The following is a 27,175-nucleotide window of genomic DNA, read 5'->3' on the forward strand; positions in this document are numbered from 1 at the left end:
TGCTCACAAATCAATCCATGATGATGGCAATTTATGTTTCAACCTTGTCACACACCCATAAGTCATTTGGATAGGTTATTGACTCTAAATTCAAGGAAAACCCTTGTCATTTTTGCAAAGTATTCCACATGAATCATGTTCTGGTCTCTAGACAATGGGTGAATGTTAACATCTGGGGATTTTGAAAGTTCATGCACAACAAATTGGGTTGTCAACAGACCTCACCTGTCAGCAATGTGTTCCAGTTTATTGAATAATGAAGGTATTGTTTCCAGAACTGACTACTGGTCCGTGTACAAAATGTTGAACACAGTTGTTTAGAGAAACAAACCTTTGGTAGCTATAAACAAAGTTTAGGGCGATTGGATATTAGCTGGTTTCAAGCAAAGAGTGAGCCATAACGTTATAACCTTAACCATATAGCTTGCACAGTCCAAGAGGCAAACTTCAAACTGCATAGGGAAAGACCTGTCAACTAGCCAGATAGTAAGCAACTCAATTTAACCATTCCTGGGCAATAAACTCAACTGCATAAAAACTCACGTTTTGTGGCATTGATGAGATTCTTTCCATCCTTGTAGAGTTCTTTGATAAATCTGTTGGTTTTGTCCAACTCTGCCTCGTGTGCCTTTATTTTCTCCCTGAAAACGGGACTGTCCAGGTAGCATTCGCTAAACTCCAACGGGTGTAATCCCATGTCTTTAACGTTAGCTAGATGGCTAGGTCAGTTAGCATAAGAAGCTGTAAAACTGCTTTATATTAAAAAATAAATATTTTAAAAAAACACGCGCTAACTAGTTAGCCACCAACAACAAGTTGCTTGGGTGTCAAGCGGAAAAAAAGTATATTCAACCAACTAAAAAATATATTTTTAGGGTGAGCAACTAGCTTCTGCTGTTGAAAAGGAGCATTGCATTCCTAATTTAGCAACTATTTTTGTTACAGCGTGTTCAAGAGTAACAGCAAACCATTATTTAGTTCGGGGAAAAACTCATATTCTTGTATCAATCCAAGTTGTCGTCCAATATAGACATTCAATTGACAGTCGAAAGGAGAAACTCCTATTTGACAAGTAGGCGTTGAGCTCAAGCCCTCCTCCCCTGACGCGGGATAGGGAGTTTATCCAATTGGCTTCCACCCACCTTCTGATCAATTCATACATTTGCCAACAATGTAAAATATTTACATTTTCTAAAAAATACTTACTTATAAAACATCTAGCCGGTGACCGTTTTTATTATAATATTTCAGACGCTCTAATTTGATTTTCTTCACTCAGAACATCCACAACTTTACACAATGGAAACATGGAAGATATCTTTGTTCCTACCCGTACTTATTTACTCAGTGGACATGTGCCGTAGTTCTTCTTATACCTAAGACACTACAGTATAAAGATAGGCAGAAACTGCTACATCAATAGAAATCCCCGATCACGCTTTGTAGGCTCGGTAAACTCATGAGTCGAACGCGTCATTGGGTATAACGGTCGTTTCGCGCCAAACTGCGCATGTTCAGGCCGCCAGGGACTTCTTCGACATAAAGTCGTTTTTGACAAAAATGAAGACGTGTCAGTTTGTCACGTTCACGAGGTTAGAGTAAACATGTTCAACTACTTGAGACATTGTCTTCCATCTAGGTTGTGCCTTTAGATTTCGAGAAGATTAACAGCGTAGGAATCATTTTTCACTTCTCTTATTGATTTCTCAAAACTCAAACCCCGGCCTGGTCTGTTGGTCTGCTTCGCAAGCGTTCCCGGAAGTCTGGCGATGATGCGTCTCTGGGTTTAGAAACTCTTATTATTCTTCACTGTCAGTGGTCTTCAGCTAACGGCGCTATCAGATGTTGCTAGCTCTACCTGTTATACTGTTAATGTCATCGTTTATAGCATTACTATTGTATTTAAATGCATGATTGTGTGATACATATATAGTAAGTTATCAACATCCCTGAAAATGAAGTTTTACACGTAATCTTCTGGCTATATTTAGCTAGTTAACATACGTAGCTAAGTTAGCGACTAGTTCTGAAAATAATACCCAGTAGTTAAGCTAGTGATATTGCATGATGAACACAACACTGCTAGTTAGTTACACTCTTGTATCATTTGTTGTGGCATTTTGCACCGATAGTCTAGACTTGTATAATTATAACGTTAGCTTGCTAGCTCGTGTATTGTGGTTACAACCAAAATATCTGCTGCACACTTACAACCACAGCAACACAACACCTAAACTAAACTGCTCATCAGTGTGATGAATGTTGTGTGGCTGGCTATGCGTTTATGTTTCTGTGTGTTCCTAACATATGTGGTCTCCTAACTCCCTGTGTGATAGGAATGCCCAACACCAGCACCAGGCCTAAACGTGGCAGACGGAACCGTCGGGTGCCCAGGGAGGACCCTGCCAGGAATGAGCTGGTGTCCAGGTCACTGGAGAGTGCCCAGCAGTGTCTGTTCAACCAAGACTATGGGACTGCCTTTGTCCACTACCTTCTCGTCCTCAACCTGGCTCCTGTGTTGAAGGACTTTGCCAGTGTGGGTAGCAAAGGAAACCCTGTAGGCCAAGGCTCTCCAACCCTGTTCCTGGAGTGCTACCCTCCTGTAGGTTGTAACTAACCTGATTTAATGTATCAACCAGCTAATTATTAGAATCAGGTGCGCTAGATTAGGGATGGAGCAAAAACCTATTGGACTGTATCTCTCCAGGAACAGGGTTGGAGAGCCCTGCTATATACCATTCAGCCTATCTGACAATTGACATTCCCATTGAACTTTCAGATTTTTTTTATTAGATTTGTATTTGTTTTCACATACAGCAGATAGGTGCAGTGAAATGAGTTATTTTACAGGGTCAGCCATAGTAGTATGGTGCCCCTTTAGCAAATTAGGGTTAAATGCCATGCTCAATGGCACATCAGATTTTCTAACCTTGTTGGCTCAGGTATTCAAACCAATGACTTTGGTTACTGGCCCAAAGCTCTAACCGCTAGGCTACCTTTGTTTTGAAGTTGAAGTGTGTATTTCTCTCTGCACGTTATAATATGAATGTTTACCACTGAAGGAAAAGACAAGTGATGTCATTTGTAGATTAGTCCAATACATCACCAATAAACTTTTTTTTGTGTGTCTTTTCAGGAGTCCTTTAGGTTCACTCTGTTCAAATGGGCAGATGAGCTTGACTCTCTGGGGCGCATCCAGGACCTGTTTGACTGCTATGAACAGGCTCTGGAGCTCTTCCCTACTGATGAGGTCATCATCAACAGCATGGGTGAACACCTGTTCAGGTAGCCCTCACTCAACAGTCTGACTGTGTCTTGTCTGTAGGTTTGGGAACTGGAAAGACTTTACTTGTCAGGCTTACTAGGTTGAGTTTACTAATCAGAGTTATGGTGGGGTAATATTGTACCTCAGGTTGTGCTCCATACCGGATCAAGACTATAGTTATCTTTTCTGTCATGTTTTGCCAATTAATTGTTTGTTTGCATGCAGTGGTGTAAAGTGATGGAACTAGCCAGACAGTGCTGTGTCCTAGTAAATGTGTCCCAGTATTCTTAGATTGCTCACAATTGTTCCATTCCAATCTTCCATGCACGCTCCAGAATGGGATTCCGGGATGAGGCCGCTGGTCATTTCCACAAGGCCCTGAAGCTGAAGCCGGACTACCCTGAGGCCAAGGAGAATTTCTACCGTGTGGCCAACTGGCTGGTGGAGCGCTGGCACTTCCTGATGCTCAACGATCGCAGGAGGAACCACAAGTACCAGCAGGCCATCCAGAAGGCTGTTGAGGGAGGTTGCAACACTGTGTTGGATATAGGCACAGGGACCGGTATCCTCGGGTGAGATTTCTTTCTGCCTATTACAGTTAAAGGGATAGTTCATCAAATTAAAAAAGACATATTGCTTCCTTAACCTGCAAGAGGTCTTTGGACATTTGTGCCAGCCACTGCCAGGAAAACTCAACCAAAGCATGGATTACTGTCATACCTTGTACATTCCTTACAGGGTAAGGAAACCAATGTCATTTTGTAATTTGGGTGAGCTATCCTTTTAAGTGCATCTTTTGTTTTATTACAGTGGCTACGCTGTATGAAGAATTAGGTTAAAGTTGTACAATCTTAATGGTTCGTATCTATCCCAGAGAAATCTACACAGCTCTGGGATTGACCACGTTAAAAACACTTAACTATCATGGCTGTGGACTGTCCATTTCTATTAGTTTGTTACTGCTTGTAATCCTTGTTCCTCTCCGGTCTCTCTATGGACAGAATGTGTGCTAAGAAGGCAGGGGCGGCTGAGGTGTACGCCTGTGAGCTGTCCAAGACCATGTACGAACTGGCCTGTGAGGTGGTCACTGCTAACGGAATGAACGGACTCATCAAGATCCTCCATATGAAGTCGCTGGAGATGGAAGTGCCTAAAGACATCCCTAAGAGGTGACCTTTCACCTTCCTCTTACTCTGACATCTGTATGGGCCAGTTTCCTGGACATAGATTAAGCCTAGTCCTGGACTAAAAAGACATGGAGACTCCATTGAGCATGGGCATCAGTCCAAGACTTAATTTAACCCCATACAATGTCAAGATGGCAGAGTCGCTGCCCATTTTTTTTCTTTTTTTTTTCAAAAACGTCTGAAACCGAACCTCTTTAAAGAGCATCTTGAATAAATTCCATGTCCTCTCCCAAAATAAAATACAAATAATGCACTTGTCTTTGACTACTAGAACGGACTATGCTGATAACTACTTTGAGGGAAAATGTACTTGCTACGATTGTGATGTGTTGTCTGACCTAGCTTACTTTAAGAATGCACTAATGTAAGTCGCTCTGGATAAGAGCTTCTACTAAATTACTCAAATGTAGTCTGTGACCTGGAAATTGTCCCTATGCGTCCTCCTCTAATGTGTATGTACCGTTTGTGTGATGTGTTTTCTGTGGTAGGGTATCGCTGGTTGTCACCGAGACTGTGGATGCCGGCCTATTTGGTGAAGGTATTATAGAGAGCCTTATACACGCCTGGAATCATCTGCTTTTGCCTCCACAGGTAATTAACTAGTATAAGCAGCCATTTTGAGGATTCATGTTGTGTTCATACTGAGTTCCAACACTGTAGTGAATACAAGCCACCCTTTAGTGGAAGTGTGAAATAATTACCATGATTAGTAAGTAACATGACTTGGTTTTAGTATTGATTATTTATTTCCCAAACACTTTCTCATAACATTTTCAGTTTCATTACAACTGTGGATTTAGATGCCAGTCATGTTCATGTTTTTCATTCATTTAACAGGATTGTCTGTCTCTCAATTCAACACAAGTGATCGCAAAGTCATCTTGAAAAGAGGCTTTAGCTATATTTTTGTGTCACAATCACAATTGTAAAACATGATTATGGAGCATCAATCCTCTTATATTAAATGTCCTTTATCCAGCCAAATCCTTTGTTTATTGGCAAAGAGATTAATCCAAAATCATTTAAGGTTACAGTAGGAGGCTACAGTACCAATCAACCACCTTCCTCAATATCATAATGCTGCAGCCAATATAAGTCAACAGTGCCATCTATGGTCTCAATGTGATACTACATTTGAGGTTAAAAAAAAGAAAAAGAAAGGATAGATAAAAATCCTTTCCATAAAGATTCCCTACAGACAATTGCATTTAGTAAACATATAATATAAATTGCAACAACAACCAAAATCATATTATAGCAAAGTTAATGGCATGAGGCCTGATGTATGAAGACGTGAAGGCTCACTTTCTGCTCCTGCTACTGCAGAGCACCCAGGACCCACCCAGGCCTCCCTCCCAAGCAGGCCGGGTCATCCCTGCCGGAGCCACTGTGTTTGGGATGGCTGTCCAGTGCCTGGAGATCCGCCGTCATCACAGGTGACCTGTCCCTCTGTTGTTAATAAAGGCTAACTTAAGTCAGTCAGACAGTGTTTTCAACGATGGCTTTAGTGGTATAATTTATTTAGCACGTTTCAATGCCTCAGCATTTAGAACAGTAGACCAAACATCAACAAGTTCAACATGTTGTTCACCTTTTGTGTCCTTATCTGTTGGAATATTTCATTGTTGACATGGAACAACAGCTGAAGGCCTTGTGTCCCTGGAGGTAGTGTGTGTGTGTGTGTAAACAGACACCGGTGTTAATATTCATGTCATACCATCTATTTATAACCATGTGCCTGCAGGCTGTGTGTGTCTGAGATGGGAGGCCTGGCCACGGCTGCAGCCGGAGAGCTCCACAGCCCAGTAAGCTGCAGCTCAGAGGATGACTCCACAGAGCCCTACACCACAGAGAGACTGAGCAGACTGCCTGGAGGCTACACGCCCCTCACTGAACCCTTCAATGCCCTGGACATAGACTTCAACAACGTGCAGGTCAGCGGAAGTAAAGCGTCTTTTATGTACATAGATAGCGTATAAACCAGAATTACATCTCTATGGAGAATCTACTGAACTGTTGATTATCATAACAGCTACGACTTACAGCCTCACAGTGGCATTGCTGTGTGTAGATTCTGTATAATAACAAAAAAATCTCTTATGTCAAAGCCTCATACTCTCTCAAGCTTTTCAAAATCAAACAAGCTAGTTAGTGTGATATTTGGCTATAGGTTCCAAAATACAAGAGCAGTGATTGTATTATGCTATGCTAACTGTACCCCAGGAGCTGGAGGGTCTGTGCTCCAGGGAGGTGAGCCGGGTGCGTCTACCTGTAACTGGGGAGGGTCTGCTGGACGCCCTGGCCGTGTGGTTCCAGCTCCACCTGGACCTGCAGAGTAGCCTGTCCACCGGCCCTAAGGAGGACACCTGCTGGGAGCAGGCCATCTACCCCGTTCAGACACCACACAGTAGGATCATTTATATAAGACATGTATGTACACTGAGTGTACAAAACATTAGGAACACCTTCCCTTTAGCCCTCAGGACAGCCTCAACTCTTTGGGGCATGGACTCTGTAAGATGTTGAAAGTGTTCCACAGGGATGCTGGCCCATGTTGACTCCAATGCTTCCCACAGTTGTCTGGATGTCCTTTGGGTGGTGGGTCATTCTTTATACACACGGGAAACTGTTGAGTGTGAAAAACCCAGCAGTGTTGCAGTTCTTGACACGCTCAAACCGGTGTTCCTGGCACCTACTACCATACCCCATTCAAAGGCACTATTTTTGTCTTGCCCATTCACCCTCTGAATGGCACACATACACAATCCATGTCTCGAGGCTTAAATATCCTCCTCCACTTCATCTGTACAGATTGAAGTGGATTTAACAAGTGACCTCAATAAGGGATCAAAGCGTTCACCTGGATTCACCTGGTCAGTCTGTCCCTCAAACTCAACTCTGGACCTTGAAGCCAGTTCCACTGCTGTTTAAAAAAATCATTGTTCTCCTCTAATCAGACTGATTTAGACCTGGGACACCAGGTGGGTGCAATGAATTATCAAGTAGTACAGAAAACCAGCAGGCTCCTGACCTCGTAGGGTAAGAGTTGAGTACCCCTGGTCTATTTCATGGAAAGAGCAGGTGTTCATAATGTTTTGTACACTCTGTGCCTATACACATGCAGTGAGGTAGTATATTTAGACAACTGCACCCTACTCCTCTGTAGGAGTATGATGTAGTGTTGCAGTGCATAGGGAGCAGTGTGCATAAACATCTCTACATAGAGCCCTTCTAATCATACAGTAGAGATGTACAGAATGCACTGTAGAGACTGGTCAAGTTCTACACAGATTCTCCTGACATCCACTCAGAACAACTATTGCAGTAATAAATTACACATATATTACAATGTAATATATGTGTAATTTAATTACATACTGTACATAATATATACAAATGGTGTTCTTGCATGTTCCGCTGTAATATTTGTCCCCTTCTGATGTTTGCAATGCAATTCCCCATTCCGTCAAACGGGGGCAGTAGGCCACATACAGAAGAAACCTATTCCATTGAAGACTGTAGGCAATGACTGAAGTCAATTTACACTGTAACCTCGGCTGTTATTGGTTGTCTTTGGTTTGCCTAGCTGGATTTCACAACCGTGAACATTCAAATGGATTGAATGAGTTCTACACAAATAGGCTTGACCTTTTGTCTGCACTCCTTCATCCTGTCAGGCTAAATCAAATCAAATCAAATTGTATTTGTCACATACACATGGGTAGCAGATGTTAATGCGAGTGTAGCGAAATGCTTGTGCTTCTAGTTCCGACAATGCAGTGATAACCAACAAGTAATCTAACTAACAATTCCAAAACTACTGTCTTATACACAGTGTAAGGGGATAAAGAATATGTACATAAGGATATATGAATGAGTGATGGTACAGAGCAGCATACAGTAGATGGTATCAAGTACAGTATATACATATGAGATGAGTATGTAGACAAAGTAAACAAAGTGGCATAGTTAAAGTGGCTAGTGATACATGTATTACATAAGTATGCATATGAGATGAATAATGTAGGGTAAGTAACATTATATAAGGTAGCATTGTTTAAAGTGGCTAGTGATATATTTACATCATTTCCCATCAATCCCATTATTAAAGTGGCTGGAGTTGGGTCAGTGTCAATGACAGTGTGTTGGCAGCAGCCACTCAATGTTAGTGGTGGCTGTTTAACAGTCTGATGGCCTTGAGATAGAAGCTGTTTTTCAGTCTCTCGGTCCCAGCTTTGATGCACCTGTACTGACCTCGCCTTCTGGATGATAGCGGGGTGAACAGGCAGTGGTTCGGGTGGTTGATGTCCTTGATGATCTTTATGGCCTTCCTGTAAAATCGGTTGGTGTAGGTGTCCTGGAGGGCATGTAGTTTGCCCCCGGTGATGCGTTGTGCAGACCTCACTACCCTCTGGAGAGCCTTACGGTTGAGGGCGGAGCAGTTGCCGTACCAGGCGGTGATACAGCCCGCCAGGATGCTCTCGATTGTGCATCTGTAGAAGTTTGTGAGTGCTTTTGGTGACAAGCCGAATTTCTTCAGCCTCCTGAGGTTGAAGAGGCGCTGCTGCGCCTTCTTCACGACGCTGTCAGTGTGAGTGGACCAATTCAGTTTGTCTGTGATGTGTATGCCGAGGAACTTAAAACTTGCTACCCTCTCCACTACTGTTCCATCGATGTGGATAGGGGGTGTTCCCTCTGCTGTTTCCTGAAGTCCACAATCATCTCCTTAGTTTTGTTGACGTTGAGTGTGAGGTTATTTTCCTGACACCACACTCCGAGGGCCCTCACCTCCTCCCTGTAGGCCGTCTCGTCGTTGTTGGTAATCAAGCCTACCACTTCCCCAAACTTGATGATTGAGTTGTAGGCGTGCGTGGCCACGCAGTCGTGGGTGAACAGGGAGTACAGGAGAGGGCTGTTGTGGGGCCCCCGTGTTGAGGATCAGTGGTGAAGATGTTGTTGCCTACCCTCACCACCTGGGGGCGGCCCGTCAGGAAGTCCAGTACCCAGTTGCACAGGGCGGGGTCGAGACCCAGGGTCTCGAGCTTGATGACGAGCTTGGAGGGTACTATGGTGTTAAATGCCGAGCTGTAGTCGATGAACAGCATTCTCACATAGGTATTCCTCTTGTCCAGGTGAGTTAGGGCAGTGTGCAGTGTGGTTGAGATTGCATCGTCTGTGGACCTATTTGGGCGGTAAGCAAATTGGAGTGGGTCTAGGGTGTCAGGTAGGGTGGAGGTGATATGGTCCTTGACTAGTCTCTCAAAGCACTTCATGATGACGGAAGTGAGTGCTACGGGGCGGTAGTCGGCTCAGTTACCTTAACTTTCTTGGGAACAGGAACAATGGTGGCCCTCTTGAAGCATGTGGGAACAGCAGACTGGTATAGGGATTGATTGAATATGTCCGTAAACACACCGGCCAGCTGGTCTGCGCATGCTCTGAGGGCGCGGCTGGGGATACCGTCTGCGCCTGCAGCCTTGCGAGGGTTAACACATTTAAATGTCTTACTCACCTCGGCTGCAGTGAAGGAGAGACCGCATGTTTTCGTTGCAGGCCGTGTCAGTGGCACTGTATTGTCTTCAAAGCGGGCAAAAAAAGCGCTCCTTCCAGACGTAGAACAGCAAAGTGAAGTTGTACCGTGGTGTTGTCGTTGAGAGGCACCATCATTCAGCTGCCGAGCTCTGTGTTGCTAATTGACAGGGGCAGCGTCTAGGGACCCACCAGACACCATCCCTGCTATTTTCCCCGATGATCATCGACATCCGTTTCCGGCTGCCGTGGCGAGACAGGCGGGTGCACCGGGATCGCCTGTGACACTCTTTAGTGTTCATGAATCTCTTATAGGCTATACATATGTATTTTCCCCAAACGCCCCCTGACAACGACAAGCCACACGCTGACACAAACAGATATTCCTACAAGGAATGTCTCTCTGTCTGTGTGCCTCCCTCCCTCCTGGATCTCATTTCCCTCGCTCCCCTGCTCCTACCCCTCTCTTCCTCTCTCCCTCTTTCTTTTTGTGCAGTGGCAAAGCATCTTGTTCAATGCCAGTTCTGTTTACTTGCTGTTGTGGTTCATGAATAAACAGTCATGTGTGCAACAAGGCCTTATAAACAAGAAAGACATCAACTTGTTACTTATGATAGGCCAAGAATTTGTACGTCATTTGCAATTTTACGTGCTTTATTTATTAGACTTAGAAAAGGGTCACACACTTCAAAACAAATGTATATACAGTGAGTGTATAAAACATTATGAACACCTGCTCTTTCCCTGACAGACTGACCAGGTGAACCAGGTGAAAGCTATGATCCATTATTGATGTCACTTGTTAAATCCACTTAAATCAGTGTAGATGAAGGGGAGGAGACGGGTTAAAGAATTGAGACATGGATTGTGTATGTGTGCCATTCAGAGGGTGAATGGGCAAAATATTTAAGTGATGGTGCAACGCATTGGATGGTTGTTTATTCAATGTCAATAGGTTTGTATCTGTCCTTATTCAAATGAACCATAAAATGAAATGTCTCTTCAGATTTTCCCCTGAGGCCTGGTGACGAGCTCATCGTGGAGATCTCCTGCCGGGACGCCTACCTGAGACTCTGCAGCGTTGCCGTAGCGAGAGACGGACGAGAGTTCCGTCTAGACGACTGTCTGGATCCAGACAAACCTAGAAACACCCCAGGCCCGAGCGGAAATCCCAACCCAAGCCTTAACGCCGAGGCAGAACTGTGCAGCGCCCTAGCTTGCCTCGGGACAGAGCAGAGCAGTGGACCTCGAGACTACACCATGCTGGAGTGTGCTGAAATGGCCCTCCTCAACAACCAGCCCTACCACGATAGTTTCCGCAGGGCACTGGCTAAACTCATCACCAACCTGAAGGACGCTCATTCGGTCCAGGGTCCCAGCCAGGGTCAAGGGTTAGAGGTCATGCCTCTCACTGACCCCCAGTGGCCCTATGGACCCTGGTCCCGACCCCTTCTATGTGCTGGACGTGTCCGAGGGCTTCTCTGTTCTATCCCTCATGGCAGCCAGTCAGGGCCAGGTGAAGGCCTATAGTTCGGTAGAGAAGACCCAGCACCAGGCGGTGCTCAGGAGGCTGGCCAGGGCCAACGGTGTCCCAGAGGAGGCTCTCGAGTTCTGGCTGAACCAGGTGGAGGATGAGCAGGCAGTGCTCCAGAGACCCTCCAGGGAGAAGCTGTGGAGCGCCATTATATTAGACTGTGTGGAGACCTGTGGCTTAGTGAGGCAGAAGCTGATGGAGAAAGCCACCCTAGCCAGGTAGGAATATCCTGGGAAAGATAGCTTTGGTAGACTACTTGGGTTTGGAAGAATCTGTCAATTTTTTTTTTGTATAATAGTTTGATTGTTTTGGTGGGGTCCATCCATGGCAGGTGCCTGTTGGAGGACGGTGGTCAGATCTTCCCAGAGAGAATAGTGTTGTACGGGATGCTGGTGGAGTCTGACACCCTGCTGCTGGAGAGTGCTGTCCAGGGCCAGGAGCCAACACTGGGCTTCAACATCGCCCCGTTCATCAACCAGTTCACTGTGAGTTACTGCTTACTGCATCTCCCAACCTGCCTTGCATATGTCGTCACTAGGGCCTGAGGTTTTAATGATATAGTTAAGCAATAAGGCCAGAGGGGTTGTGTATATGGCCACGGGCTGTTCTTATGCAAGATGCAACACAAAGTGCCTGGACACAGCCCTTAGCTGTGGTATGTTTGCCACATACCACAAACCCCCGAGGAGCCTTATTGCAATTATAAACTGGTTACCAATTAATTAACATTAAATATGAATGTTTTCATTATTGGTATACAGTCTGATATACCACAGATTTCAGTGAATCAGCATTAAGGCCTCAAACCACACCGTTTGTTTTGGATATACTGTTTATATATAAATGAATATATCTATATATCTTTACACAGTGTACAAAATAATAGCAACACCTGCTCTTTCCATGAGACTGACCAGGTGAATCCAGTTGAAAGGTCTGATTCTGTATTGCTGTCACTCGTTAAATCCAATCAGTGTAGCTGAAGGGGAGGAGAAGGCTTTTTAAGCCTTGAGACATGGATTGTGTATGTGTGCCATTCAGAGGGTGAATGGGCAAGACAAAAGATTTAAGTGCCTTTAAACAGGGTATGGTAGTAGGTGCCAGGTGCACTGGTTTGAGTTTGTCAAGAACTGCAACGCTGCTGGGTTTTTCACGCTTCACTGTTTCCCGTGTGTATCAAGAATGGTCCACCACCCAAAGGACATCCAGCCAACTTGACACAACTGTGGGAAGCATTGGAGTCAACATGGCCTAGTCCATGCCCTGACGAATTGAGGCTGTTCTGAGGGCAAGCGCCATGCTTTACCAACTGAGCTTCAGAGGACCGAGTCCTGTCACATTGTCAGGAAAACCTCCTGGCTGTCGTCACACTCCCCAGCTCTAAATGTGCATGCAGTATACTCTGATAACTAACAAAGTCCTATAGTAAATTTACTGCATGGTTAGGGGGAAAAGTATGGTCAACTCAGAAATTCATTGTACGTGACACAACTCCCAAACCTTTCTTGCTCAACATGTCTCCGCTCCTCTCATATCTGGTATTCCCTCTCATGTCAATGGTGCAGTAGTCATAGTATTGACAGCTGCCTCAATGCTCTTTGTACCTTGCATCATTCTTCTGAATCAAAGGACAGGCTCCTGAGACACAGCAACATGTTGCCTGAGGGTTGTAACCTCTTCACTCAAGATGTCTGCTGATATATAATGCTGCCCCCCCAAATATTCTGGACGAAATCTAAACATTGTTTTCTTATAGTTTCTTTCGCAGTACTTGTTAGTGGTTCTTGGTCTGCCGTATTGCAGTTGAGCTCAAGTGAACCAATTTGAAATGGCACAATGCATTTAAACTAACCTTTTACTGTGCTTTTTTAAAGTCAAAATGTGTTTTAAAAACCCATTTTTCTTGCAATGCAACATTCTACGTTGAGACTTCTCATGTTTTCTTTTATCTTTCCGTCCGTGTTACGGGGAGCTGAGAAATCCTTTTAAGTTCTGTCTTTTCCAGTGTCATGTTGGCGCTTTTCGGCGTTGGCTCCCACGGGACGGCAGTTTGTTTAAACAGATGTTGTCTCTGAAGAGCTCAGACAAGGGCACGACTGTCACTCTGGGGAAAAGCATTCACACGGCTTCACGTAAGGACATCCCTACCTGGATCCATCAGGAAGAATTACATCAATGACATCCAACGGAGAGCGGCGGAGACACCGGGAGCTGTGACCGGGAGGAGGAGGACATGGAGGGGGCGGCGGCATTAGTTTGTTCTCTGTGACAGTGACACTCCCGCTCTGTCGCTTGTTGAGCACTCTCCTCCTGCTTTCTAGTGTAGTGGTGCGTTTGCAGCAGGTCACATGATGCACACGACTCTAAAGGAGTTCTAAGAGTTGGAGATTTTGTTAAAAACACCTGACAACTAGTGAAAAGAGCTGGAGAGGTTTGGGAAATACTGAACTGGACAACATGGACTGCCTTGTCATTCTGTTTTAAAGGGGTTGAATTAGTCTCAGATGTAGGGTTGTATAGATGTCTGCTGAATGGACATCTAATATGTAACAATGATATGATCTCTCTCCTTCCTAGGTTCCAGTCCATGTGTTTCTGGACTTGTCCACTCTGCAGTGTAGACATCTCAGTGACTCTGTAGAACTCTTTATCCTGGACCTCATGAACACCAACGCCAACTATACCAACAGAGACGTCAAGGTAAAGCCCCAAACCCAACAGATTCATTTAGTTATAGATACATTATCAGAAAACATGGTAAATGGCACCATTGTCTGCTTACACTTTATACTGAGGATAACACTGAGTTGCCATATCCCTTGGCAGTGTCAGTACTTCCACTGAGCTGTGGCCCTGACCATAGAAATAAACTCAGCACAAAAATAAAAGTCTCTTTTTCAGGACCCTGTCTTTCAAAGGTAATTCGTAAAAATCTGAATAACTTCATTGTAAAGGGTTTAAACACTGTTTCCCATGCTTGTTCAATGAACCATAAACTATTAATGAACATGCACCTGTGGAACGATCGTTAAGACACTAACAGCTTACAGACGGTAGGCAATTAAGATCACAGTTACGAAAACTTAGGACACCAAAGAGGCCTTTCTACTGACTCTGAAAAACACCCAAATAAAGATGCCCAGGGTCCCTGTTCATCTGTGTGAACGTGCCTTAGGCATGCTGCAAGGAGGCATGAGGACTGCAGATGTGGCCAGGGAAATAAATGACAATGTCTGTACTGTGAGACGCCTAAGACAGCACTACAGGGAGAAAAGACGGACAGCTGATTGTCCTCGCAGTGGCAGACCACATGTCACAACACCTGCACAGGATCGGTACATCCGAACATCACACCTGCGGGACAGGTACAGGACGGCAACAACAACTGCCCGAGTTACACGAGGATACTCACAATTCCTCCATCAGTTCTCAGACTGTCCACAATAGGCTGGACTGAGGTCTTGTAGGCCTGTTGTAAGGCAGGTCCTCACCAGACATGACCGACAACTACGTCGCCTATGGGCACAAACCCACCGTCGCTGGACCGCAACAGGACTGGCAAAAAGTGCTCTTCACTGACAATTCGCGGTTTTGTCTCACCAGGGGTGATGGTCGGATTCGCATTTATCATCAAAGGAATGAACATTACACCGAGGCCTGTACTCTGGAGCGGGATCGATTTGGAGGTGGAGGGTCCGTCATGGTCTGGGGTGGTGTGTCACAGCATCATCAGACTGAGCTTGTTCTCATTGCAGGCAATCTCAACGCTGTGCGTTACAGGAAAGACATCCTCCTTCCTCATGTGGTACCCTTCCTGCAGGCTCATCCTGACATGACCCTCCAGCATGACAATGCCACCAGCCGTACTGCTCGTTCTGTGCATGATTTCCTGCAAGACAGGAATGTCAGTGTTCTGCCATGGCCAGCGAAGAGCAATCTCAATCCCATTGAGCATGTCTGGGACCTATTGGATCGGAGGGTGAGGGCTAGGGCAATTCTCCCCAGAAATGTCTGGGAACTTGCAGGTGTCTTGGTGGAAGAGTGGGGTAACATCTGGCAAATCTGGTGCAGTCCATGAGGAGGAGATGCACTGCAGTACTTCATGCAGCTGGTGGCCACACCTGATAATGACTGTTACTTTTTATTTTGACCCCCCTTTGTTCAGGGACACATTCACGTGTGGAGCCTGCTCAGTTTGTCTGTTGTTGAATCTTATGTTCATACAAATATTTACACATTAAGTTTTGCTGAAAATAAACGCAGTTTAGGACGTTTCTTTTTTTGCCGAGTTTACAATTACTACTTTATTGATTACAATAGTCTATTTCTATGGCCCTGACTGTGTGTTTCTCCCAGGTCCAGGCTAGTGCCTCAGGCAGGGTGACTGCTGTGCCCTTCTGGTACCAGATCCACCTGAACGAGGAGATCAGCGTGAGCACCTTCAACCAGGACTCCCATTGGAAGCAGGCTGCTGTGGTGCTGCACCAGCCCCTGGCAGTGAGGGAGGGAGACTGGGTACGACTGGCCGTCACCCTGCAGAAGAGCTCCATCTCCATATCAGCCAGTATAGAGGAAGAGGCTGGAGAGACCGGGACTGTGGATTCTGTTAGAGTCCGATAAGTAGATGTCTGGTGATATGAAAGTACAAGAGTCATCTTCATAAGTGTTTAAAAGGAGGGAGTTGCAGTGCTTTTGATTCTACAAGAGCATCAAGTCCACTCAGTCTTACTGGGAGAGAGGTCAAGGTATCACTCTGGGTTCTATATTGTGAGTGTGAACTGCATATATGTCGAGGAGGGGAAGGGATTGGACTATGGATTCTCCGGAAGCTCCAGCTCTAAAATGACCCATAGTCTACAATAGCTACCATCTCAATATGCCTTCTCTCAGGACTTTCACATGTTTTATGATGTGCTCACCTTGAGACGTTTTGGTCTTTAGTGTGTTCATAATCTTGTTTTGGAATGACGTCTCTTGATTATGGTTGCAGTCTTCATTCAAATGTTTTGTATCAGCACTTGCATTTTATCTCCAAAATAATCATTTAGAAATCAAAGAAAATCATAATGAACAAACAAGAGACTTGGTGTCACCTCAACAACATTGTGTCAATTTCTTATTGACACTAGCAAAAACTGACAGCCACATTTAATTTCATTTATTGGAGGGTGAATGTTTGGAACTTTGAGTTGAACTCTCAAAAGACAAAGGTGCTGACACATTTGATGTAGTACTTCCCTCTGAAGGTTAATGCTTTGTGACAAACATCAGGTAAGGCAATAGCTGCACACACTTGACACACATTCCTGATAGGAAGACGTTCTAGTAAAAGACTGATAGTCTTTTAAAAGACTATCAATCCCTTTCAGTACAGTAAATCACAACTAATATCCCTGAAAAGCTTAAAACAGAAATTAGAATGGTAAGTTAAATGTCAGATACATTGGTGCAACAAAAGGTATATTTATAACCATGACTATGTAAGCATCAGTTTATATTTACAAATGAGAGGCAGACGTGAAATGTGTGAATTACTTGATAGTGGATACACTAGGACAAGGCATCTGAGAAGACGATCGAGGCTGTTAGTGTTAATGCCAAAGTGAGACACCGCTTCATGCTTCAAAAACTGTACTATAGGTTTAAAGACTGTATTCAAGCATGTACAAACCAATGATGTACAGTACCAGTCAAAAGTATTGACACCTACTCATGAAGGGTTTTTCTTCATGCCAAGAGTGTGCAAAGCGGTCATCAAGGCAAAGGGTGGCTACTTTGAAGAATCCCAAATAAAAACATTTTCATTTCCATGTGTGTTATTTCATAGTTTTGTCTTCACTATTAATCTACAATGTAGAAAATAGTAAAAATAAATCAAGAAAAACCCTTGAGTGAGTGGTACTGTATATAAATCAATCATTGGTGGAAACCAGTATTTTGTGTACGTTTCAGTTTAAAAGCTACATATATAATAATTTGAATGTTTTCGTAGCAACAACTAAAACCCTAGGTAAATGATTAACGAGTTTGTAGTGACATCACCCAGGTGCTATTATAGAACACGTATACCGGTAAAATCTCTCACCAGCTTTTAAACTTGAAGTCCGGACCCATTAAAATGAGGGGTTACACTAAAATAAGTTATTGAGGTACAGTACAATACAGATACAAGAAAATATATCTTAAGTGTCATGAGACCCTTAACGAAAGCTTATGAACATTCTTCGAGCTGTCATTGACAGAGGTCCATCTGCATCAACCCTGGTGGACGAATGACTCACTACAATATTTCTTAATTAACGTGTGCTTTTTCATCGCTTGCTTTAATTTGGTCTTGTGCGGATGAGCCAAATATCATCTGTAGGGGAAACGTAGCCGAGGCCATACTTGGTTCCTGCCAAACTGTTTGGTATAACGTGCATTCAGAGACCCCATTGGAGGATTTTAGCGATGACGCTAAGCTAGGTGATAACGACAAGGTTGTCTGTAACCGAGTCTGTTGGCTCGTTGTTGGTGTTTCTGGGCTCTGGAGCTTCTCTACCATCGTCTTCTCTCTCCTCTCCAATCCACTGAGCATTGCTGAGCCCGGCGGGGGCTGACAGGGAGTGGGGCGTTTGGGTTTTGCCCAGGCCCTGGTACCGACCCTTGGGGGACACCGGGTTGGACAAGGCCTCCGTGGGACCGATGGCGTCCATGGAGCCTGGGAAAGCAAGCCTGAGCGCTCACCGTCATCCTCCGCCTCACCAAAATAGGTCTTCCTAGTTCGGCCCATAACCGTTCTCCCTGTATCAGAAAGAAATAAATGTTTGAAGATTTGAGAATGGCAATATACTCACATAATAAGGATATCTATCAAAGTCTTGAAGATTTTGAGGGTAGCCATTTTCTATTCTCTCATGACATTCTATGAACATAAATGGAGTAGCTAGCCATTGCACTTGGTTCTGAGAGGAAACCTTGTCAAACAAAGTTCTTAACAGCGGCTCCTTTGATTCCATCCATGCAGGGCCGCTACTGAGTCAAGACAAATGGGATGAGAACTAACCCACGTTGCGGACTTGCTCAGAGATGTCAGCCCTGACGTCAGAGATGTCCCACATGGCCAGGAAGGAGTCGAAGCAGGATCCCTCCTCAGCCTCCTGGATGTAGGGCTTGTAGGTGAAGCTGAAGTGGTGGGCGATGGCCGCCAGGAACATCTCCACACAGATGATGAAGTCCTGGATGAAGTATGGATGAAAGCTTGACTGTATAGCAAAGCAAGTCTATTCTCACACCTGTTTTATTTAGAAGTCTTGCACAGGATAGAAGTCCTTGAGCATTTCGCTACATTCGCATTAACATCTGCTAACCATGTGTATGTGACAAATACAATTTGATTTGATTTGAGATGAATCATCTCGTTTTCTAGGGGCTTGAGACCACAAGCCTCAACAGATATTACCTTATACCAAACAAGTCATTATGTAGCATTGTAGTAAAAGTGTTACTATGGCGTTATACAGTGTTGGTATTGTCTTGCATTACCTGTAGGCCTGTAGCTACAGCCTCCACACTGTCCCAGTCCCACGTGTGTCTCTCTGAGATTACTCCAACCTTGACCAGGAGAGCGATGAACGCAGCTTGCCTAAGATAGATTCCAGACAACAGAGTGGAAATAATCAATCCTATACACTGCAGCCAACACAGGGAACGCATGAACCCAAATACTGGCTATAATCCACACAGCTTTAAAACATGTTTTATTTAACCAGGAAGGGCTCATTGAGCGTCCTGGCCAAGATAGGCAGCACCAAGTCATTACAAAAATTACAGACAAACATAAAAAACTTCAAGTAATCTAGTAAAAACCATAGAATTCACAAGAGTATAACAAAATCAAACACAGCAAATTAAAAACATTGACAGGTCAGGGAATCAGTCTCAAGATCATTCATCAGTGATTTAAAAACACCAATCGGGACAAGTTCTTCCAGTTTAAAAGTATTTTGTAAGGCGTTCCAAGACGATGGAGCAGAGTACATAAAATAATAATAAAACATACTTTGTTAACAAGTCCTACACATGCAATTCTGAAAAAAAAGTTGTATAAGAAATACAAATGGGCAGCCAAAACTGTTACTTTAATGGGTAACAATGCTAGAGCCATGAATGGCAGACACATTGACTGGTATACAAAGATGTTATTAACCATGGAGGTTGATAACCTGGTCCCAGATCTGTTTGCTATGTCAATGGCTTGACATTGACCACAGGGGTTGGCAAGACAGCACAAACAGATCTGGAACCAGGCTAGGAGGTAGATGCAGGTGATCCAAAATGGCAGCCCCCAAAAAAAGCACTCACCAGAAGGAGACGAACACCACCATTTTGACACACAGGAACTTCCCCACTGGTCTGATGGGGGCCAGTTCCTCTCTTAGGGCCTTGTAGAACAGGACCAAACAGTACATGGCAAACTGGGAGAGAGAGGAGAGAATGATAGAGAAAGAGATCACTTACTGAATGCTAAATATTTAATGTTATATTTATGGTGGTGGTATGGTGACAGGAAGTTTACAGCAATGTGGAGACAAGTGTGAAAAATGCAGAACCTACCAGCTGGGACATATTGTTGAATATCACCAGGTACGTCCATGCATTGGTTGAGCTGAAGTTACCTTCATCATACACACCACAGAGCTGACATATCCTACAGGACAGTGAATGGAGACATGTGATATGACTTGATACAAAAAGTACATTTATATGTGGTGAGTGTTTGGGAATAGGTTAGGTAGTTTAGACCGCACACTACAAACAAACCACCCAGTCCCCCAAGGGGTGGCAGCTTGGAGTAGCCGTAAGGCTGCTGGTTGGTTTGGTGGCCATGATACTTTTTTATTTTAAAATCTTTAGGTTTGGGCATGCCTTTGGTATTTTTCCTTTTTGTACATATTTATGTTTCGTCATCATCTGAACAAATGATCATCTGCTTGGACTGGCCGACCCAGAAGTCAAGAGAGACAGAGCTGGCCCTGGACCAGGGTAAGGTTGCTGTCTCTCTGGGCACATGTACATTCAACACTTAGGCATATAACATAAGTCCATCCTGAATGGAGATCCTGTGCAAAACACTTACAAGGCAATAACTGTTGTGACTGGTCTGACAACCGTGTACTGCAACACTCCCAGCTTGCATCTCAATAGCAATACCCTGCAATAGGAAAACACAGTACACATTATTAAGGAAAGACATTCACACAAAATGTTAGCTTTTTCCCACTGTACAATAGCATCACTAACATCTTACTAATCACCAGCTTTGTTTTTCATGATTTCTTCCATTTCTTAAAATCAATAACACCCTTTGAAGAAAGATGTTGCAATACCTGTGGCTAAAATTGCAGATGCACAGAGCATTAGTTAAAATGCAGAGTAAACAAAACAGATGAGCCTAATGCTGTCTTTCTGTTCTTTAGGCTGGTGCATTTTTCCTAAATGAGAACACGTTGTTCCACTTGCAAACACTTCTGGTTCTGTTCTTAATCAACTACAGGCAGACATGCTACATATTCCTGTTGTTGCCTGACTGGGGCTCGTTTGGAGCTGGCGAGTATCAATGGAGGCCTGGAAAGACTTCAAGCAGCCAAACAAACACCTTGAAGGTGAACCTTCTAGAAATAGACTCAAAATGGAGGCCACACAGACTGGAGACACTTTAACACTCAACTTCCTGTTTTGATTATGAGCCTGAAATATAAATGTATACTTAAAAATCATAACACGTAAAACAAAGAAGTGGTAGTTTATTAATAGACCTTCCTAAAATATCCATTCACAACTGGCTGATTGTAAAACCTTTATTTAAAAGAGGTTGTAGTTTCATTTGCTGCACAAAAACATAAGTGTGAACCTTCATCCTAAAATTGTGTGCAAAAGGCATGAACTTATAATTAACATGGTATGATCAGATGGATAATATTATAGCTAAAAACAGTATGGGGATTAGGTGAAAATGGGCTGATTCAATAGACTATGTAATGCCATATATATTGATAGAGGACTCTAATGGCCAAAAGCCAGTTTTAGCATGGACAGTGCCATTAAGGACTTTGACCATTTTGAAATAGTCAATTGGGTGGGACTTCCTATGGTTTAAGGAAGGATCACATAAATCCATCCAGGTCATAAGGAGGCATCAGCCAATGAAGTTATAAATGAACATTCCATAACCGCATGTGGCAGTAAATTTGCCAACCTTGGCTTTATATCTGTTCAAACAACACATTCTAGGTGGCAGTATGACCATTTCATTTTGTATACCAACAGATAAAAGTAGTAGAAGAAAATTCACTACTTCAAAATGGAGATGGCATCAATGCCCTGCCCATGCTCCCAGACACCCTAATGGGACAGATACAATGTTGCGTCCTCTATCTCTATGCGTAAAGCCAACCCCTATTTGTGCTCATGCCAAACACAGCACTAACAGATCTGGTACACGGGGCCTGTTCATTATAGCACACATACACTTAAAGAACTACAAAAACTATAAAAGCAACAAACTCACTCTCCCATGGGCCATGCCGGGCAGCAGCAGAGGGGAGGAAGGTGTTTCTGCTGCTCCTGCACCTCCAGCATCAGTACCAGGCTGGGGTACTGGTTACCCATGGTTGAGAGAGTGAGAGAAAAATAAAGAGAAGAAAGGAATTACAGTGTGAGGATATTGAAATAAATGTAGGCTACTCAATCTAGCCTGGGATCCATATGTGTTTGTGCTAGACTTATGTTTGGCATAGGACAAAGAGTGGCCATGATTGGAATGTTAGAACAAACAGGTCTGGGATCATTCTCAGTCAGGTCATGACAAGAATGTGTACCTGGTTTCCCAGGTAGTTGAGCAAGAAGATCATGAAGTTGTAGATGACGTATGCCTCGTAGCACTCCCTGCATGTGTCCACGTAGATGGCAATGCTGGGGTACTTCAACGCAATCCACTGTGTGAGAGAGAATGGGAGAGGAAGAGAAGGAGAGGAATGGGATCATAGATGGGCCATTACATTATCTCAATGATATGTTGCATGATAATAGTGAACACTTGAAACTATTGAAAACATTTACTCTGAAAAGTCCGTTTACAGCAATTTTTTGTTTCTCTTGCTTTGTTTTTCTAAAGGAGCTCTGTTCTCATTCTTTAGGAAGTAGGATAATGGAAATTGTATGATAGGGGGAATGCTGAGCATAGCAGATGCTAATTAGCATAACAATGCTAATTGAAGTGCCACGCTCATGTCAGGCGCTTTCAGTTTTTTACTACTGTCAATGCTACAGTGACTTCTGTTAACTTATTTTGTCAAATATTTGTAACTTAAATAAACCAATGTTGACTTTTAAGAACATCTAGCTACATGATCAAGACTTGAAGGCATTACTTACACTGTCCAAACTGTAAATGGGGACCATCCATAATATTCTGTAAAAAAATAAAAATAAAAAAAAAAAAAGGAGACGATGATCATTCACAATCAGTTAGGTTTATTGTACATCATTCAAGATAAAGACAAAACCCATGACGGTAATGAAGTAATACTATCCTACAGCTGTGACAGAGTAGTCTTTCACTTACCTGATAATTGGCTTCTGTAGCTCTGGTTGAGTATAAGTTTACAAGATGCTGCAGGATCCCCCATAGTGATATGGGTATGGTCATGAACACGAATATCCCAGCTATGAACCATGCTTTGTTATGGGTACCAACCTGAAAGGTATAAATTACGTATATAATCAACATACAAACAACAAAGCATGAACTAGGCTTTTCAGTGTCAAGTAACGATATGATTGGGATGCAAAGATACAAACTGACCTCTGATTTCTGTAGTTCCCAGATGCACAGGGGTAGTAGGACGACAAGTACAACCAGAAAGTATAGAAGAACGACCAGAGGCCGAATCCATCTCCTCCAGTTGCCACAAGTACAAGGCATATTTTTAATGGTAAGCTAGTTAGCCACAGCAACTTGCCAGTGTCCTACACTCACTGGGTCAATGGGTGAGATTGCTGAAAACAAAGCTAATGCTAGCAAGTTAGCTAGCTAACAACTAGCTATTACCACTGCCAGCTATAGCTTGGTAAATAAGAGTTCGTTTCAAATGTGCTTTGGGAAGCATGAATACTGAACGGTAATTTCCAAACACATTGTAACGTTAGCTGCTTTGCTAAACCAGAAATTGGTAGCTAGCTAGCTAACGTTAGTCAGCTGATCTTATGATTCACTATAAACAAACAATGAATCCACGCTGCATCCATTCCAAACGAAAGCTCTTGATAAAATGAATAACAAAAAAAAATGGATAATCTAATTCAAATCCAACTGGTCAAAAACAACGCAGTTCTTGTATTAATAACGATATATTCATTTCTAAAACTTCCTAAACATCAAAATAAGTTTTACAACGTTACTGATGGTTACTTCTTGTTGACGTTCTTGACAAATGCCGCCCATGCTTCAATCTGATTGGATATGGAAAAGATCTCATATTACTTTCCATTTGTCACGTTTTTAATCCATTACAATGGATGACTTAGGCACAGATGTAGTTCGGTTGATCTGCAATCTGAGTCCTCATGTATGCTCCACTAGATGGCAATGCAAATCAATCATTCTCAGTATTTCACACAAGTGGAAAATGATGGTTCATTTAAATGACCAAAAGTTGTTAAGAATAACTCAACTGTATAAAATAATGACAAAGTATAAATGTGACATCCACTGTGGAAACTCATTTTCTTCATCATGCTCCACATTGAACTAGCTTAACTTCTCTCATTTGTTCATACTGGAGTTGGCTCCTCTCTCTCTATCTCTTATTTATATATATTTATTTCTCTCTTTCCTTGTTGTAAAACATGTGGCCTGTGAATAAATGGTTCTAATTAAGATTCTTAAGAAGTGAGAAATGGTGTGAGAGGATTAAGTCCAAAAGCTCCACTAATTCCTACAAAGGCTTTCAGAAAGGTGCAGTCAGCTCAAAATATTTAGTCAGGTGAAACCATTTGTCAGAAGAAAGATAACACAATGAAGATGAATGACAACAGGAATGTATTTGGCTGAAATTTCTTTTTTTTCTTTTTTATCTCTACGACAAGTTATCACAAGGCCATCATTTGAAAAACACAACGACCATCTGTGTATAGTCCTAGGATAACTATTTCAATACAGATCTGTTGTCCTTTAGACAATTTAAATGGTTAAATAAGTAAATAGGCCACAGTCAATTAGGCTCTATTTTCTTTGTCCAATTGAAGGTTTTCAATTGATTTATTCCAGTTGAAACTTGTTTAGTTGAACATTAGGCTCCGCATTGAATAGATTGAACCACAACAGAGAATGTGATCTGGGTCTAGCTCGGTGCAGGGAAGCAGAGAAAGTCAAGGATGTGGGATTTGAGCTCATGTTTATTAGAGATACTTGTTAACAAATTGTTTAAGGAATGTGCTTGTTATTTTTTAACGAATGTATGTGCATTTACAGCAGTGAAGACAAGGACTGCATTTCTTACCACAGAGTCAGGGAAACTTCTCAATTTAAATATATTTATTGGAGTGACAATCTTCTTATACCTCAAAATGCAGTGGGGTTGAAGTGAAGGTCACTATGCTTATTTCATGACTTGAAGCCAGTGCCGGGAACTAGGAACTCTTTTAATGTGTTGGCCTGATCTGCCATGTATCATTGGAGACCTGCTCTTTTAACAAACAACCTCTCTCAGTCACGAAACCAAGAATCCTGGAGAATGTGAAACAGACTAGTTTTATAACCCTTCTGCGGTCTGCTTCAATTACTCTCGCAACGGTGACGAGGGTGAAATAATGTTTTACGCAGAGAAGGTTGTCGGCACAAACTTTTCCATGATGAGGGCAGATGGTGGGTTGAATTGACTAGGCTTATAAAACAAAATAGTAATCTTTCTCCCTCATTGTTCACCCATTGTTTGTTTAGTTCTGGGAATGAATTACAAGATTTCAAGGAGTTTTAGGCCTCTTGTTGCCAGCAGTTTGTTTCACGATAGCTGTTCTGACATTTTTCTAAAGGATTTTATACTCAAACAGCATTGAGTATGAAGAAAGTTATAGAAAGAGCCTAGGGAGGAGAAGTCTGACGATGAATCTCTCTCTCCTCTCTTTAATTCAGAATGTGTTTCCCTGTTTAATGAGTGGAGGCAGAACTTTCCTTTGTGTTGCACCATCCGTCCCCATCGTTTCACTAGCTACTTACTGCCCCACAGTCACAGAAATCACTGGTTGTTACCAGACAGATTGTTCATGAATTTTGAATTAAGCCTTTTGGCTTTTATAAATTAGAAATGGTCTTTGCCACCACAGTCATGCGAGCGAGCTGGCGCCTTGGTGGGTTATAGCTTGGAGGGATTGCTATGCAAAATGGCATTAGGAACACAGCCATGTTAGGGCCGGGTAGGATAAACATGTGCTGTGTTTGATCAAACTGAAAACATATTTGAGCATAGACAATGTGACGTCGATAAGATCCCACTGAAGCATCATTTTACAGTGCACAATAAGGTTATTTGGATGGCACATGGGACTGTAGGAGGATTTGTTAAGAAATGTGAATGATCGGGGACAGTGGCACATTGGAAAATGTGTCTAACGACGGATTAGAAGATTCTAGGTTCGACCCCTGGCTGTCTCGGCACTGTATTTAAGGGCCTCCCGAGTGGCTCAGGGGTTTAATGCACTGCACCGCAGTGCTAGAGGCATCACTACAGACGCTGGTTCGATCCCAGGCTGAATCACAACTGGCCGTGATCGGGAGTCCCATAGGGTGATGCACAATTGACCCAGCGTCATCTGGGTTAGGGGATGGTTTGGCCAGGGGGGCTTTAGTTGGCTCAGTTGAACAGTGCTTTCCTCAGGATGACATTCAGGTGAACAGTGTTTCCTCTGACACATTGGTGTGGCTGGCTTCCAGGTTAAGGGGGCGGGTGTTAATAAGAGTGGTTCGGTGGGTCATGTTTCAGGGGATGCATGACTCAACGGACTTGACCCCTTCGAGCCTGTTGAGCAGTTGCAGCAATGAGACAAGATTGCAAAGGGGGTACAAAATATATACAGTGGCAAGAAAAAGTATGTGAACCCTTTGGTATTACCTGGATTTCTGCATAAATTTGATCTGATCTTCATCTAAGTCACAACAATAGACAATCACAGTCTGCTTAAATTAATAACACACAAACAATTATACATTTTCATGTCTTTATTCAACACACCGTATAAACATTCACAGTGCAGGGTGGGAAAAGTATGTGAACCCTTAGATTTAATAACCTCGTTTGGCAGTAATAACCTCAACCAAAGTTTTCTGTAGTTGAGGATCAGATCTGCACAATGGTCAGGAGGAATTTTGGACCATTCCTCTTTACAAAAGCTGTTTCAGATCAGAAATATTCTTGGGATGTCTGGTGTGAACCGCTCCTTTGAGGTCATGCCACAGCATATCAATCGGGTTGAGGTCAGGACTCCAGCCACTCCAGAAGGCATATTTTCTTCTGTTGAAGCCATTCTATTGTTGATTTACTTCTGAGTTTTGGGTCATTGTCCTGTTGCATCACCCAACTTTTGTTGAGGTACAATTGGTGGACAGATAGCCTTACATTCTCC

General features: G+C 43.2%; 2 protein-coding genes across 2 annotated transcripts; one reads left to right on the forward strand and one right to left on the reverse strand.

Annotated features, from left to right (window-relative positions):
- Positions 1–1,450: 1,450 nt before the first annotated feature.
- On the forward strand, positions 1,451–17,323 carry prmt9 (protein arginine methyltransferase 9). Its single transcript, XM_052500212.1, is given in 14 exon segments — positions 1,451–1,592; positions 2,337–2,536; positions 3,137–3,285; positions 3,601–3,837; positions 4,267–4,434; positions 4,941–5,043; positions 5,779–5,888; positions 6,197–6,386; positions 6,676–6,859; positions 10,988–11,396; positions 11,398–11,733; positions 11,847–12,000; positions 14,093–14,215; positions 15,872–17,323. Coding segments are annotated over 13 exon segments (2,625 nt in total). The 5' UTR covers positions 1,451–1,592; positions 2,337–2,338; the 3' UTR covers positions 16,136–17,323.
- A 501-nt stretch (positions 17,324–17,824) lies between these two features.
- On the reverse strand, positions 17,825–23,998 carry tmem184c (transmembrane protein 184C). The gene is given in 13 exon segments (XM_052500214.1): positions 17,825–18,218; positions 18,221–18,298; positions 18,561–18,732; positions 19,040–19,139; positions 19,859–19,971; positions 20,111–20,204; positions 20,634–20,708; positions 22,065–22,153; positions 22,375–22,491; positions 22,931–22,967; positions 23,121–23,155; positions 23,157–23,252; positions 23,361–23,998. Coding segments are annotated over 13 exon segments (1,368 nt in total). The 5' UTR covers positions 23,481–23,998; the 3' UTR covers positions 17,825–17,976.
- Positions 23,999–27,175: the final 3,177 nt, after the last annotated feature.

The sequence above is a fragment of the Oncorhynchus keta genome, unplaced genomic scaffold (genome assembly GCF_023373465.1).
Source record: "Oncorhynchus keta strain PuntledgeMale-10-30-2019 unplaced genomic scaffold, Oket_V2 Un_contig_10025_pilon_pilon, whole genome shotgun sequence".
NCBI lineage: Eukaryota > Metazoa > Chordata > Actinopteri > Salmoniformes > Salmonidae > Oncorhynchus > Oncorhynchus keta.